At 40.7% G+C, this 16,255-nt stretch overlaps 1 protein-coding gene across 1 annotated transcript; it reads left to right on the forward strand.

Annotated features, from left to right (window-relative positions):
• The first annotated feature begins 3,356 nt into the window (after positions 1–3,356).
• Positions 3,357–4,304, forward strand: LOC132225776 (olfactory receptor 6C2-like). The gene has a single exon (XM_059680751.1). The coding sequence runs from the start codon at positions 3,357–3,359 to the stop codon at positions 4,302–4,304; it is 948 nt and encodes a 315-aa protein (XP_059536734.1).
• The last annotated feature ends 11,951 nt before the right edge of the window (positions 4,305–16,255 follow it).

Here is a 16,255-nt window from a genome sequence, read left to right on the forward strand (position 1 = left end):
GAAGCCCTTGGGGTATGTCCAACAGTCAGACATCCTCAGAGCTGCCATGGAGGCTTCTGGCTGAGCGGAGCTCTCCCTGTGGGAGCGCACTGACGACAAGGGGGCAGCTCCTGCATTGAGCATCTATCTGGTGGTCAGTGCACATCATAGCGACCAGCCCTTCCACCATTTGGTTGATTTGCATGTTAGCCTTTTATTATACAGGATTGTGTGTCTACATATGCATATATACAGATATATTTCTTTTTATTTTTTGTTGTAAACATATGATATGCATTTACTAATATATATATGTATATTTCATACATATATGTGAAATACATGATCTTTGTCAGATAATATTTTCTAGTATGTATGACTTTTCTAGTACATGACTTTTTCTTTCATATTCTAAGACTGTCTTTCAAAAAGAGGGAAGGTAGGGGAGGGTGGGGGTAAGGGGGAGAGATCAACCAAAGGACTTATATGCAAGCATATAGGCCTAACCAATGGACACTGACAACGGGGGGGGGGTGAGGGCATGATTGGGGGGAGGAGTGGGGGATAATGTGGGAATAAGGACACATATGTAATAACTTAATCAATTAAGAAATTTTTTTAAAAAGCAGAGAGTTTTTAATTAGGTCTGTGACCTATTCCAAGTTTTTGTTGTTGTTGTTGTCTCATTTTTATCCTAATGTATATTTTATGGTAGCAGCACCATTTTAAAGACTTAGTTTCCCCTCACTTTGTCTTATGTAACTCTATTTCAGTATACATGTTCTTTTCCAATGAATTATGTATTTATCCTTATCAAAATATCATTTTTTGTAATTTCTATTACATTGCTATTCTAATTTATTCAATTTATCCCCAAGTATTTCATGTTTAAATATGCTGTAAATGGCAGTTTAAAAAATTCAAGTTCCAAGTTGGTATTTATAAATACAATTTCATGTATATATATTGATTATCTATCTTGTGACTTTGCTAAACTCAGTTATTCAAGTAGTTATTTTTTAAATTACTTCGGATGCTATATCTACCTAATTATGCCTTCTACAAGGGAAAACAATTTAACTTCTTTATTTTTAATCGCAATGCCACCATTTTTTTTCATTTGATTAGCTAGGAATATGAGTTATGAAGTAGTCATCGTTTCATAGCTCATTTTAGGGGAAAAGTTTCCAGTTTTTTTCTTTATATTTGATATTAGCAGAAGTTTTGTTTTGTTTTTTTAAGTAGGTGTCCTTTATCACACTAAGAGAGTTTCCTCTACTTTTACTTTACTGAAAGATTTTTAGCATAAGTGGATGTTGAATTTTGTCAATACAGTTTCTCTCATTTACTGTTATATGGTGAATAAAATTGACTGATTTAAAATGTTAAGCCAATCTTGAATTCCTAGGATAAATGTCACCTTCTCATGAGGTATTATACTTGCACTGTTATTGCTGAATTTTATTGCTATTTTTTAATATATTTTTATTGATTTTACAGAGTGAGGAATGGAGAGGGATAGAGAGAAACATCAATAAGAGAGACACATCGATCGGATGCCTTCTGCGCACACACACACACACACACACACACACACACACACTAGGGACCAAGCCCATAATGTGGGCATGTGTCCTGACCGGGAATTAAACCCAGAACCTCTTGATTCATGGGGTGACATCTAACCACTGAGCAACACCAGGCAGACTATTTGCTATTTTTCATTGAAATTTTAATCTATGTTCATAGATAGTTTTGTTTAAAATTTCTCTCTCTCTCTCTCTCTCTCAATGTCTTTTTTTGATTTTGGTATCACAGTAATACTTGCCTTATAAAAGGAGGTGAAGTGTGCTAATAATTTCTCTTTTCTGAAGAAATCTATCCACTATTATTTTAAGCAGCATACTATCTTAATTATGGTTTTTCTAAAATAAATCTGAATATCCATAGTATGAATTCCACATCACTCTTTAATGTCTTCAAATGTGACTTTTAATTTTGGCCCTTCCATTGATATTCATTGTACAATTGTTTTAAATCCTCAAAAAATAAGGTGAGATATGTTCTCTACCCCTGTTGTCTTGAATAGATTGTGTAAAATTGGTGATATTTTATGTTTAAATACTTAGCCCTATAAATTTTGCTTTCTTAACTACATGTTCAATTTATTTAATAGTTGAAGCACTATTAGGCTGTCTATCTTTTCTTGGATGTGTTTGTGGACTTTAAAATTCCATCTGTTTCATTTAAGTTGCCCAAAATATTTGTGTGACTTGTTCATAGTATCTTCTTATTATCCTTTAAATATCTGAGATCTGGGGTGCAATCTTTCATTTCTGATATTTCTAGTGTATTTTTTCTCCCAGTGTTTTGTTTTGCTTATCAGTCTGGTTATAAGCTTATCAACATTATTAATCATTAAAGAACCGACTTTTGGTTTCACTAACTTTCACTATGGTCTTTTTGTTTCTGATAATTGATTTCTGGTCTTTATCTTTTCTTCCTGCATGTTTTGGGTTATTTCACCCTTTTGTACTAGTTTATTTTTAAAGGTTATATACTTTAGTGAAATATTTCTTATTTTCTAATATAAACATTATCGATATGTGTTGTTGTCTATGATTTATAATATACAAGTGACCATTTCACATGCCTCTTAGATCAATATTTAACCATTGGATCCATTGAAAGTAGAATGTATAATATATATTACTCTATAAAACCATTTAATCTTCCTCTTCCTATTGTACTTATTATTTGTATTATTTTTATATACATTGGAAACTCCACCAGATAATGTTATAATTTTTTATTTCAACAATTTATTGTATGAAAGGATTTGTGTAGAATTGGTGTTTTCATTTATTTTTCAATGTTTGGTAAAAACTTTGATAGAAAAATTAGTAGAGCAATTTATTAAAATAATAGTACAAACATCTATACCTGAAGTTCTCTTTTCAGGACGATTTACGTGTATATTTGTTTACTTTAACAAATATATGGATGTATAGGTTAGATATTTTATCTTGAATTAGCTTTAGTAGATTAAATCTTTTAAATAGCTCAGATTATTTAAGTTACAAAATCTACTTTGCAGAGCTTTCCAAAATATTCTATTTGATCATTTTAATGTCTGTATAACCTAAAATTGTGTCATATTTCTAATTCCTGATAAATTTTATGTTTTTCCAGATCACTTTCACAATAGTTTTATCAATGGCATTCATCCTTTCTAAGAAATCAGCTTTTGATTTCATTAATCTCTTAATTTTTGTTCTATTTTTCATTGATTTTTCCTTATGATTTTCTTTCTTCTGTTTAGATGCTGCTTCTCTGGCTTTTTTACATGTAGATTGCCTGTAACGTCAAAGGTAATAATGAAAAATCGCACAACAATAACAAAATTTATCCTGTTGGGACTTACAGAAGACCCACGGCTGCAAGTTCTGATCTTTATCTTCTTATTTCTCACCTACATGCTGAGTATTACTGGAAATCTGACCATTATCATTCTGACACTTGTGGATTCTCATCTTAAAACACCTATGTATTTTTTTCTTCGAAATTTCTCTGTCTTAGAAATCTCATTCACAACGGTCTGTATTCCCAGATTCCTGTACAGTATATCAACTGGGGACAATACTATTACTTATAATGCTTGTGCTAGTCAAATATTTTTTATTGGACTCTTTGGGGCCACAGAATTTTTCCTCCTGGCAGCCATGTCCTATGACCGCTATGTGGCCATCTGTAAACCCCTTCATTACATGACCATCATGAACAACAGAGTCTGTACCATCCTTGTCCTCTGCTGCTGGATCTCTGGGTTAATGATCATCAGCACACCGCTCAGTATGGGCCTCCAGCTGGAATTCTGTGACTCCAACGCCATTGATCATTTTGGCTGTGATGCATCCCCCCTTTTTAAGATTTCATGCTCAGATACATGGTTCATAGAACAAATGGTTATAATCTGTGCAGCGTTAACATTCATTATTACACTCATGGGCGTCATTCTTTCATACATCTATATTATCAGGACAATTCTAAGATTCCCTTCTGCTCAGCAAAGAAAAAAAGCTTTCTCCACTTGTTCTTCTCACATGATTGTTGTTTCCATCACCTATGGCAGCTGTATTTTTATCTACATCAAGCCTTCAGCCAAAGAAGAGGTGGACATCAACAAAGGAGTATCAGTGCTCACTACATCTGTTGCCCCTTTGTTGAACCCCTTCATTTATACCTTGAGGAACAAGCAAGTGAAACAAGCTTTCAGTGACACGATTAAAAAAATTGCATTTACCTTACACATAAGAGCACACTGATTTTGAACAATCAAACGGAAATGGAAGATTCATTTCTTAACACTTTTCTGGAAGTCCTAATTAGTTCAGTAAGGTTAACCTTTTCATAATTCTTAAAATATTGATTTGTGAACCTACTTGGAACAAATAATTTCGTTCCCTCTTTAATCTTAATCAAAATTGTTTCTATCAATAAAAGAATGTGAGAGTTTTTTTCCAATGACCAAAATCTTCCTTCATTTCTCATTAAGTTTTTCTAATTATTATTCAAAAAGAACTTATATAACATGTTAAATATAGTATTTACATTTCTTGGGAATGTTTTGCTAAACTTATTTAATTTATATATGCAAATATGCTGAAAGGAACATTTAAAATACAGGAAGAAATATTTCACATCTGTTTTAAGGTATTATAAGACAAATTTTAAAATAAAAGAACTCAAATAGAAATATCAAGTAAAATTAAAACACATTGTACCCAAAATAAGAAAATAAATACCATGAATCTGGAAACAAATGTGATATACTAAAGATATAAGCAAGCCAGAATATTTAGAAGATTTACTTAGAAACAAGAAAAATTTAGACCACAGCTGTTTTACAGTAACATGCAAGTATTCATACATGTGTACACACATAAAACAAGATTAAAAAATGAAAGAATTTTGCTGACAGCTCTATCAGAATAACTAGTTTGATCCCATGTTTTCTGTTTTAAATAATCATAAAACTGAATCAACTATGTAAGGAAATTTTTGACAACAAGCAGCTCAAAATTGTATCCCTCTGGAAAAGGGAAATTCAGAAAATGAGTCCATAATTACCACTACCTCAGTCCACATTATGAGCTAGAGACTAAGCACAATATGATTGTCTCTCTAAGTTTTGTTGGCAGAGATCGGGTCAGCTGAAGTGATTAATATCCACACTCAGGTCAGGATTATGTTGAGCTGGGATCTTGGCAGAAGTTCCCCATGGTTGAGTGACTAACTGACATGTAGGACAAGTGTAGTCCTGATTTACCAGTGATTCAGCTGAGATTTCAACAGAAATACTAGAGGCCATGCAGTCTGTGGGCTTGAAGTTTGGGCCGACCCCAAGTGAAGAGCACAGGCTTCTAACTGGGAAAGCACTTAGGAGTTCCTTAGGAGCAAGGACCACATTCTAGAACGTGAGACAGAAAACTAGGGCCTGAGGGTAAAATTCATCCAACACTGGTTATTACTGTAAATAGAATTTAATTGTAACACATTTACTCCCACTCATTTATATATCTTCTATAGCTGATTGTAATGGCAGAGTTGAGTAGCTTAACAGGGACCACATAGTCCAGAAACACAAAAATGTTTACTATCTGGCCTTTTGCAGAAGTTTGCCCGTCTCTGGTAGAGAATTAACTTTTCCATTTATACAATTTTGAATCATTTGGGAAGAAATAATGAGAGGTAGGTTGCTATGCAGCTACAGTCTCTTCATCTTCCCAACAGTCTTTAGGGAGTAACTCTTAAACGTGTTGAACAGCAAAAAGAGTTCAATGAGTTCATTCCTCTGAAATATCCCCTTTTCTCTTACGAGTACTTCAAAACAAATTTTGAAAGAATGTAAATTTTGGGAAGCCTGTCTATTCTGTCCACCTAGGTCTAACTAACATTGAAAGTTGCAACCCATTAGTGTTTTATATTAAACTAGAGGCCCGGTGCACAAAAATGTGTGCACTCAGGGGGGACAGAGGGGTCCCTCAGCCTGGCCTGTGTCCTCTCGCAGTCTGGGACCCCTCGGGAGATAACGACCTGCTGGCTTAGGCCTGCTCCCGGGTGGCAGAGGGCAGGCCCAATCCCTAGGTGCAGCCCCTGGTCGGGCTCAGAGCAGGGCCAATTGGGGAGTTGGGGCGCTGCCCCCTGTCATGCACAGAGCAGGGCGGATTGGGAGGTTGCGATGCCACCCTCAGTCACGCTCAGGGTAGGGCCGATTGGGGGCTTGGGGCACCGCCCCCGTCACACTCAAGGCAGGGTCGATGGGGAGGTTGCGGCGCCACCCCCTGTCATGCACAGAGCAGGGCGGATCAGGGGGTTGAGGCGCTGCCCCCTGTCACGCACAGAGCAGGGCCCATCAGGGGGGTGGGGAGCTCCCCGCTGTCACGCACAGAGTAGGGCCGATATGGGAGTTGGGGCACCGCCCCCTGTCACACACAGAGCAGGGCGGATCAGGGGGTAGGGGCTCTACCCCGTCACACAGAGCAGGGCCTGTGGGGGGGGGGGAAGCGGGTTGGGGCGCCACACCCTCTCACACACAGAGCTGCAGGGTGATCAGGGGGTTGAGGAGCTCCCCCTATCAGGCACAGAGCAGGGCCGATCAGGGGGTTGGGGCGCCTTCCCCTGTCAGGAACAGAGCAGGGCTGATAGAGAGGTTGTGGCCCCTCCCCCTGTCACACACAGAGCCGCAGGGCGATCAGGGGGTTTGGGCACTGCCCCCTGTCACGCTGATCCCGGTGCCGGGAGGCCTCACGCCTCCGCTGATCCCGGTGCTTGGAGGCATATTACCCTTTTACTATATAGGATAGAGGCCTGGTGCATGGGTGGGGGCCGGCTGGTGTGCCCTGAAGGGTGTCCTGGATCAGGGCGGGGGTCCCCACTGGGGTGTCTGGACAGCCTGGGTGAGGGGCTGAGGGCTGTTTGCAGCTGGTCACACACCCTTCAGGGAGGGGGTCCCCACTGGGGTGCCTGGGCAGTCTGGGTGAGGGGCTGAAGGCTGTTTTCAGTCTGGGACTGAAGCTCCCAACTGCTCCTTTTTTTCTTTTTTCTTTTTTTTATTCTGGGCCAACTTTAGCTCTGGCTCCAGCTCTGATGCCTCTGCTGATGAAAGAAGGTATCTGGTTTGTTTAGGTTCTATAATTGAAACTCTGTATCAACTCCAGCTCTGAGATCCCGGCTTGCTGAAAGCAGGTTTCTGGGGTTTTGTTTAGCTTCTATATTTGTTACAATGTTTCTTAAACTGCAGGCTCAGAGGCTGGCAAGGTATGCGGGGAACTTTGGTTTTCTCCATCACTGAAGCAAGCAAACCTCATGTTAGTTTCAAGCTGCCTGGCTGCCGGCCACCATCTTGGCTGCCAGTTAATTTGCCTGTCTCACTGATTAGCCAATGGGAAGGGTAGCAGTTGTACGCTAATTACCATGTTTCTCTTTTATTAGATAGGACTAGAGGCCCGGTGCACTAGAGGTCCCTCAGCCCAGCCTGTGCCCTCTTGCAGTCTGGGACCCCTTGGGAGATAACGACCTGCTGGCTTAGGCCTGCTCCCAGGTGGCAGAGGGCAGGCCTAATCCCTAGGTGCAGCCCCTGGTCAGGCTCAGAGCAGGGCCTATTGGGGAGTTGGGACACTGCCCCCTGTTACACTCACGGCAGGGTAGATGGGGAGGTTGCGGCACCACCCCCGTCATGCACAGAGCAGGGCCAATCAGGGGGTTGGGTTGCTGCCCCCTGTCATGCACAGAGCAGGGTCGATCAGGGGTTTGGGGAGCTCCCACCTGTCATGCACAGAGCAGGGCCCATCAGGGGGTTGAGGAGCTCCCCCCTGTCATTCACAGAGTAGGGCCTATAGGGGAGTTGGGGCACCGCTCCCCGTCACCCACAGAGCAGGGCTGATCAGGGGTTGGGGCGCCGCCACTGTCACACTCAGGGCAGGGCCGATAAGGAGGTTATGGCTCTACCCCATCACACACAGAGCAGGGCCCGTGGGGCGAGGGGGGGTTGCGGTGCCGCCCTCTATCACCCACAGAGCAGGGCTGATCAGGGGGTTGGGGCGCTGCCACTCTCACACTTAGGGCAGGGCCGATGGGGAGGTTATGGCTCTACCCTGTCACAAACAGAGCAGGGCCCGTGGGGTGGGGGGGTTGGGGTGCCACACACTGTCACACACAGAGCCGCAGGGTGATCAGGGGGTTGGGGCGCCTTCCCCTGTCAGGAACAGAGCAGGGCAGATAGGGAGGTGTGGCCCCGCCCCCTGTCACACACAGAGCCGCAGGGCGATCAGGGGGTTTGGGCACTTCCCCCTGTCACGCTGATCCTGGTGCCAGGAGCCCTCGCAGCTCCGCTGATCCCGGTGCTGGAAGGCATATTACCCTTTTACTATACAGAATAGAGGCCTGGTGCACGGGTGGGGGCTGGCTGGTTTTCCCTGAAGGGTGTCCTGGATCAGGGTGGGGGTCCCCATTGGGGTGCCTGGCCAGCCTGGGTGAGGGGATGATGGCTGTTTGCAGCTGGTCACACACCCTTCAGGGTGGGGGTCCCCACTGGGGTGCCTGGCCAGTCTGGGTGAGGGGCTGAGGGCTGTTTTCAGTCTGGGACTGAAGTTCCCAAATGCTCCTCTTTTCTTTTTTCTTTTTTTATTCTGGGCCAGCTTTAGCTCTGAGGCTCCAGCTCCTAGGCATCTGCTGCTGAAAGCAGGTATCTGGTTTGTTTAGGTTCTATAATTGAAACTCTGTATCAACTCCAAATCTGAGATCCCGGCTGGCTGAAAGCAGGTTTCTGGGGTTTTGTTTAGCTTCTATATTTGTTACAATGTTTTTTAAACTGCACTTTCAGAGGCTGGCAAGGCAGGCGGGGAATGCTGGTTTCCTCCGTTACTGAAGCAAGCAAGCCTCATGTTAGTTTCAAGCTGCCTGGCTGCCTGCTGCCATCTTGGCTGGCAGTTAATTTGCGTAACTTGCTGATTAGCCAATGGGAAGGGTAGCGGTCGTACACCAATTACCATGTTTCTCTTTTATTAGATAGGATGGGGAATTCCCTTGCTTCTCTATTTAACAGAAAATTTCCTGCAGCCCATTAAATCTTATAAATGAATGTCACCTCAACCTTCTCTAAAAATAACAAACTTATTCTCACCTCCCAAAGTTGTATATGTGCAATTCAAAATCAAGCCACAGGAGAACACTCCCTATAGCTACTGTTGGGCCATCTGCATGATCGTTTATGTGCTACAAATTTAAGTCACTGTCCCTGAAGTTTGGATAGTGCCTCTCAAGTGCTTTTTGGCTGAAGGATCACAAGTGTAGTCTGTTCTGCACTCACAAAAATGTAGCCTTTCATTTTTGGGCACAGCCACCTCAAGCTGAAGAGAGTATGCAATATAAAAATTATATAAGATTAGTTCTTATTAAATTCTGCTGGAAATTTGTAACTGTTTTTTTTTTTATGAGAGTACATTTCCTAATTCTTATGTTATATTTTGTCTCATTTTAAAGAATCACTTTTGCCCCTGATATTTAAAGTAGATGCTGGAAGTTTCTGTTTTAAAATTCAATATGTTATATCTCAAAGTTACATAATTTATTAATATGATTAAAAGCTGGCATTTGATTTTCTTTCTTAGATAGAATATTAATCATTTTTATTGTATATTTTAAGGACCAAAATAGACAACAGAAAAAACTAGATTCCTATTTATTTGATTAGTGCCTCAAAGTATTTGCTTTCTTGTGTGGATGGTAAAAACATGTAAATAATAAAAAAATCCCTTCATAAAGACTACTTGAAAACTTTGTTAATCAAAAGGTTCGTTTTAGCTTTATTATTTTTTCCATAAGTAGGTGTTCTGAATTGATTGTTAATGAGTGAACAACAATCAATTAGATCTATTTAATGCAAAATTTATACTTGTTACAGAAAAATGTCTGTTGGCTAGTTGGAAATGAATCCTGTATTCTCTGAATATAAAGAAGATGGCCATGTGTTACAGAAATTAAAGTAGAATTCGGTACAAGCTTATATTAGCAAATGAAGAGCATAACATAAAGATTTTTTTAAAGAGTAGAAGTCTTAGTTAGTCTTCATTTTATTTACCTCTGATACTCTAAGATTCACCAAATAATTGAAAAGCTGCAAGTAATTCTTTTTTTTAAATTTTCCCCTTTATTGATTAAGATATTACAAATGTGTCCTTATCCCCCCAATGTCCCCTCATCCCTCCCAAATCCTGCCCTCACCCTCAAACCCTGTTGTCCACATCCATCACTTATGCTTATATGCATGCATACAAGTCCTTCGGTTGATCTCTCCCCCTCACCACCACCCTCCCCTATCTTACCTCTGAGTTTTGAGCATCTGATCGATGCTTCTCTGTCTCTACATCTGTTTTTGTTCATCGGTTTATGTTGTTCATTATAATCCACAAATGAGTGAGAGCATGTGATATTTATCTTTCTCTGACTGACTAATTTCACTTAGCATAATGCTCTCTGGCTCCATCCATGCTGTTGCAAATGGTAGGAGTCCCTTCCTTTTTACAGCAGCATAGTATGCCATTGTGTAGATGTATCATAGTTTTCTAATCCATTCATCTGCTGATGGGCACTTAGGCTGATTCCAAATATTAGCTATTGTAAACTGTGCTGCTATGAACATAGGGGTGCATATATCCTTCCTGATTGGTGTTTCTGGTTTCTTGGGATATATTCCTAGAAGTGGGATCACTGGGTCAAATGGAAGTTCCATTCTTAGTTTTTTGAGGAAACTCCATACTGTTCTCCACAGTGGTTGAACCGGTTTGCATTTCCACCAGAAGTGAATGAGGGTTCCTTTTTCTCTGCATCCTTGCCAGCATTTGTCATTTTTGATTTGTTGATGATAGCCATTCTGATAGGTGTGAGGTGATACCTCATTGTCGTTTTGATTTGCATCTCTCAGATGATTAGTAACTTTGAGCATGTTTTCATATGTCTCTCAGCCTTATGTATGTCCTCTTTCAAAAAGTGTCTATTGAGGTCCATTGCCCATTTTTTGATTGGGTTGTTTATCTTCCTTTTGTTAAGTTGTATGAGTTCCCTGTAAATGTTGGAGACTAATCCTTTATCAGAGATATCATTGGCAAATATGTTCTCCAATGCAGTAGGTTTTCTTGTTAATTTGTTGATGGTTTCTTTTGCAGTGCAGAAGCTTTTTATTTTGATATAGTCACATTTGTTTTTTTCCCTTTAGTTTCCATTGCCCTAGGGGTTGTGTCAGTGAAGAAATTCCTTTGGCATATATCTGAGATTTTGCTACCTGTGGATTTCTCTAATATTTTTATGGTTTCCCGTCTTATGTTTCAGGCCTTTATCCATTTAGAGTTTATTTTTGTGTATGGTGTAAGTTGGTGATCTAGTTTCATTTTTTTGCATGTGTATGACCAAATTTCCCAGTACCATTTATTGAAAAGACTGTCTTGACTCCATTGTATGTTCTTGCCTCCTTTGTCAAATATTAATTGAGCATAGTGGTTTGGGTAGATTTCTGGGTTCTCTATTCTATTCCATTGGTCTATATGTCTGGGAATATGTGGGAATAGAGGGATCATACCTCAAGATAATAAAAGCCTTATATTATACTCAATGGGCAAAAACTAAACTCATTTGCCCTAAGAAAAGGAACAAGACAGGGATGCCCACTTTCACCACTCCTGTTCAATATAGTACTGAAAGTGCTAGCCAAAGCAATCAGAAAAGATGAAGAAATAAAAGGCATCCAAATTGGAAAAGAAGAAGTAAAGCTGTCCCTATTCGCAGATGACATGATACTATACAAAGAAAACTCAAAGGCTCCATCAAAAAATTACAAGATCTAATAAGTGTATTTGGCAATGTAGCAGGATACAAAATTAACACCCAGAAATCTAAATCCTTTTTATACACCAATAATAAACTCACAGAAAAAGAAATGAAAAAAACAATCCCATTTACCACTGCACCAAAAAGATTAAGATACCTAGGAATAAACTTAACTAAGGATGTAAAAGACCTGTATTCAAAAAACTTCAGGACATTGAAAAAAGAGATAGAGGAAGACATAAACAGATGGGAGAACATACCGTGTTCATGGATTGGTAGAATCAACATAATCAAAATGTCCATACTACCCAAAGCAATCTATAGATTCAATGCACTCTCCATTAAAATACCAATAGCATATTTCAAAGATCTAGAACAAACTCTCCAAAAATTCATCTGGAATAAAAAAGACTGGGAATAGCCACAGCAATCCTGAAAAAGAAGAACAAAGTTGGAGGGATCCCATTACCAGGTATGAAGCTATATTACCAAGCCACGGTTCTCATGTGCAAGTCTTGCCTGCATCCCCAGAGTCCTCAAACCAGTCTGGGAAGTGTGTTGACCCCTTAAACAGAGGGCTGTAGACATCAGCTGGGAACTCAGCCCCACTCATGATGTTCCCAAGTCACTGCCCCCATATCACCTGCCCACTTCAGGCCATCACGTGGCTGTGACCCATGATCGGGTGCCCACAGCTGGCCATCAGGAGGCCCGAATCTGATTACATGCCCACTTCTAGCCCCCAGATCAGGTGTCCACTTCCAGCCTATCAAGAGACCCTCCCCCCTTGATCGGAAACCTCGGTTTCCCACAGCCTGTGAATCCTTTTTTTAAAAAAATATGTTTTATTGATTTCTTACAGAGAGTAAGGGAGAGGGATAGAGAGTTAGAAACATCTATGAGAGAGAAACATTGATCAGCTGCCTCCTGCACACCCCCTAATGGGGATGTGCCCGCAACCAAGGTACATGCCCTTGACCAGAATCAAACCCGGGACCCTTCAGTCCTCAAGCCGACACTCTATCCACTGAGCCAAACCGGTCAGGGCAGCCTGTAAATCCTTTACCTGTGACCTCTAGGTAAGCACCCTCACCTGTACCAATTTGCCCTCATTTTCTCCACCCTTCAAGCTAAAACCCACCTTCACCCAGGGGACAGGTTTCTTTAATGTGCACCTGTGCCTCTGGGCACTTGCTCTCTTTATCCCTGGCTCCCTCCCAGCTGGTAACTTTGACAAAGTCCCCTTGCATTGGGTCAAGGGCCTTGTGTGGAGAACACGCTGCCTCACCTCCCTGTCTGTGGCTTAGATTCCAAAGTACCATAATTTTCCATGTCAGGCTTTGCCAGCCTACCTTGCAGACTTTGTTTTACTTCAAAAAGAAATTGATTCAGTGCCCACACACTAGCTCTATTGGCTCTCTGAGATGTGGCTCTGCCTGGCTGCCCACTGGGACAAGTTCCTGATGCCACCCCACCTCCTCAGCCATAGCTCTCATCCCCTGGAAATCGCATTTGGCGAACAGCACACTCAGAGCGCCACTGAAGCACCAGGTACCAGGTAAGACTGGGCCCCAGCCTGTCACTAGATGGCAGGTTTCTCCTGCAGCTCCAGGGTCATCAAACCAGTCTGGGCGGGGAAGTGTGTTGACCCCTGAGACAGGGGGGTGCAGACATCAGGTGGGAATTCAGCCCACTCTCGAATGTTCACGAGGCCCCAACCCCAGATCACCAGCCCACTTCAGGCCATCAGGTGGCCACTCCCCCTGATCAGGTGCCCATTTCCAGCCTATCTCAGGTCCCTGGCCCCAGACAAGGTAGGAACTTCTGGCCATAAGGGGGCCCAACCCTGAGCAAATGCCCACTTCAGGCCCCCAGATCAAGTGCCCACTTCTGGCCAGCTGCCCACTGCTGGCCATCAGGAGGCCCAAAGGTAAGCACATGCCCTTTGCTAGCCCTCAGACCAGGTGCCAACTTCCTGCCAATCATGAGCCCAGCACACTGATAAGGTGGGCACTTTCTGCCATCAGGAGGTCTGACCCTGATCACATGCTCACTTCCAGCCCCCAGATCAGGTGCCCACTTCCAGCCTATCACAAACCCCCCACCCCCTGAATTGCTTGCTTCATTTGTTTAATGTGAAAGAATCAATACTTAATGAGATTTTTCAGGTAAACCAATCCCATGAGTTTTATCTTTGTATATTAGTCTCTCAATTTTTACTGTATTTTGATGTTGTGCCTATCTACTATTGTGCCTAAAATGTACATTCAATATATTTTTACTAACAAATAAAATATTTAAGTAGGTCATTTTTATACTTGTGGCCTTTTCCTCTTGCTATTATCTGCTTCTTCACAAGTTTACATATAACTGGATTATATTGCCTTGCCATTTATTCCAGTAAAAATAAAATAACATTTCCCTGGCTGGCATGGCTCAGTTGCATTGACCTATGAACCAGGAGGTCATGGTTCAATTCCTGGTCAGGGCACATGCCCAGGTTGTGGGCTCAATATCCAGTAGGGAGCATGCAGGAGGCAGCCAATCAACAATTCTCTCATCATTGATGTTTGTATATTTCTCGCTGTCTACTCTCCTCTCTGAAATCAATAAAGATATATTTAAAAAATTATTTGTCCATACACATATGGACTTATTTTGGGTCTCTCAATTCTGTTACATTGGTCTGTGTGTCTTTCTGCCAAACCATGCTATTTTGATTATTGTATCTTGGTAATGTGAAGTGAGGAAATGTGATACCTCTGACTTTATTCTTTTTTCTCAGGATTGCTTTGACTATTTGGGGTCTTTTGCGGTTCCAGACAAATCTGATGATTTTTTTGTTCTGTTTCTTTTTGGAATTTTGATGCTTTGGGACTTTGATGGCATTACATTAAATCCGTATATTGCTTTGGGTAATATGGCTATGTTTTAATTTTAACTATGTTGGTTCTTCCAATCCATGAGCCTGGAATATCTTTGCATTTCATTGTATCTTTTTCAATCTCTTTTTAATAATGCTTTGTAGAAGTCAGTATACAGGTATTTCACACCCTTTATTTCTAGGAATTTTGTGTGTGTGTGTGCAATTGTAAAAGGAGTTGCTTTTTTTGTTTGTTTTTTGAAATTTCATTGTTAGTATATAGGAATGCATTAGATTTTTGTACACTGATTTTGTATCCTGAAACTTTACTGTATTTGTTTGTTCCTAATAGTTTTTTGGTGGTGTCTTTAGGGTTTCCTATATAAAATCATGTTATCTGCAAAAAGTGACACTTTCACTTCTTTTTCAATTTGGATGCCTTTCTTTTATTTTTTTTCTCTTGCTTTATTGCTTGGGCTAGGATTTCCAAGACTATCGTGAATAAGAGTGGGGAAAGTGTTCCTCCTTATCTTGTTCCTTAGAGGGAGCTTTCACTTTTTCACCTTTGAGTATATATTAGCTGAGGGTTTGTCATATATGGCCTTTATTAAGTTGAGGCACTTTCCTTCTATACCCATGTTACTGAGTGTTTTAATCATAAATGGATGTTGCACCCATTGAAAAGATCATAGTATTTTTTTTCCTTTATCTTCTTCACGTGGTATATTACATTGATTGATTTGAGTATGTCGAACCACCCTTGTGCCCCTGCAATGAACCCCACTTGATCGTGATGGATTCTTCAATGTTTTATTGCATCCGATTTACTAGTATTGTGTTTAGAATCTTTGAATCTGTGTTAATCAGAGAAACTGGTGTCTTAGGGTTTCTGTGTGTGTGTTATCCTCGCCAGGTTTTAGTTTTGGGGGCGTGGGCAAGCAGTCTAAGGTGCTGGGTTTAAACTCCTCATTGTTCTTTGTACTATACACCTCTCGGATGTTTAATGTTTTAAAAAAATAATTTCCCAAGGATACCTAATTAAAATTATTCAATTCTAAAGTGTATTCATCACTACCATTACTCTCTAGAGACATTTTCATTCCATTTCTTTGCAAGAATCCCCTGTGACTCTTTTGAGAAAAAAAAATAAAATAAAACCACTCTGTTTTCAAAACAATAGTTAGAAAACCAGGGTTCCTGCTGGCAGGTAAAGACTGCAAAATATTTATATTATAATCCATCTTTCTTTTAGTAAAGTAACTAAGATCAAGTAAGATTTTTCTAGCATTTAAAGTTGGAATGTATTTTTATGTAAATTTTGGAAAACAAGAGCTAACTAAATGCTTGGCTTTGGATTGTACTACTGCAGGTAGTTCTTTATATCGTGAGAATTTTCTTTCTCACAAACTTTCACTCCTATGCCATGAAGCTCACCTCTTCCCATAGCTGTTCTTTCTTGATTTTAACTCAGGTTTTTGATCCCTCTTCTTACAAACTAAGAGGTTTACTAAATTAACCAGCAAAATACAG

The sequence above is a fragment of the Myotis daubentonii genome, chromosome 2 (genome assembly GCF_963259705.1).
Source record: "Myotis daubentonii chromosome 2, mMyoDau2.1, whole genome shotgun sequence".
In the NCBI taxonomy this organism is placed as follows: domain Eukaryota; kingdom Metazoa; phylum Chordata; class Mammalia; order Chiroptera; family Vespertilionidae; genus Myotis; species Myotis daubentonii.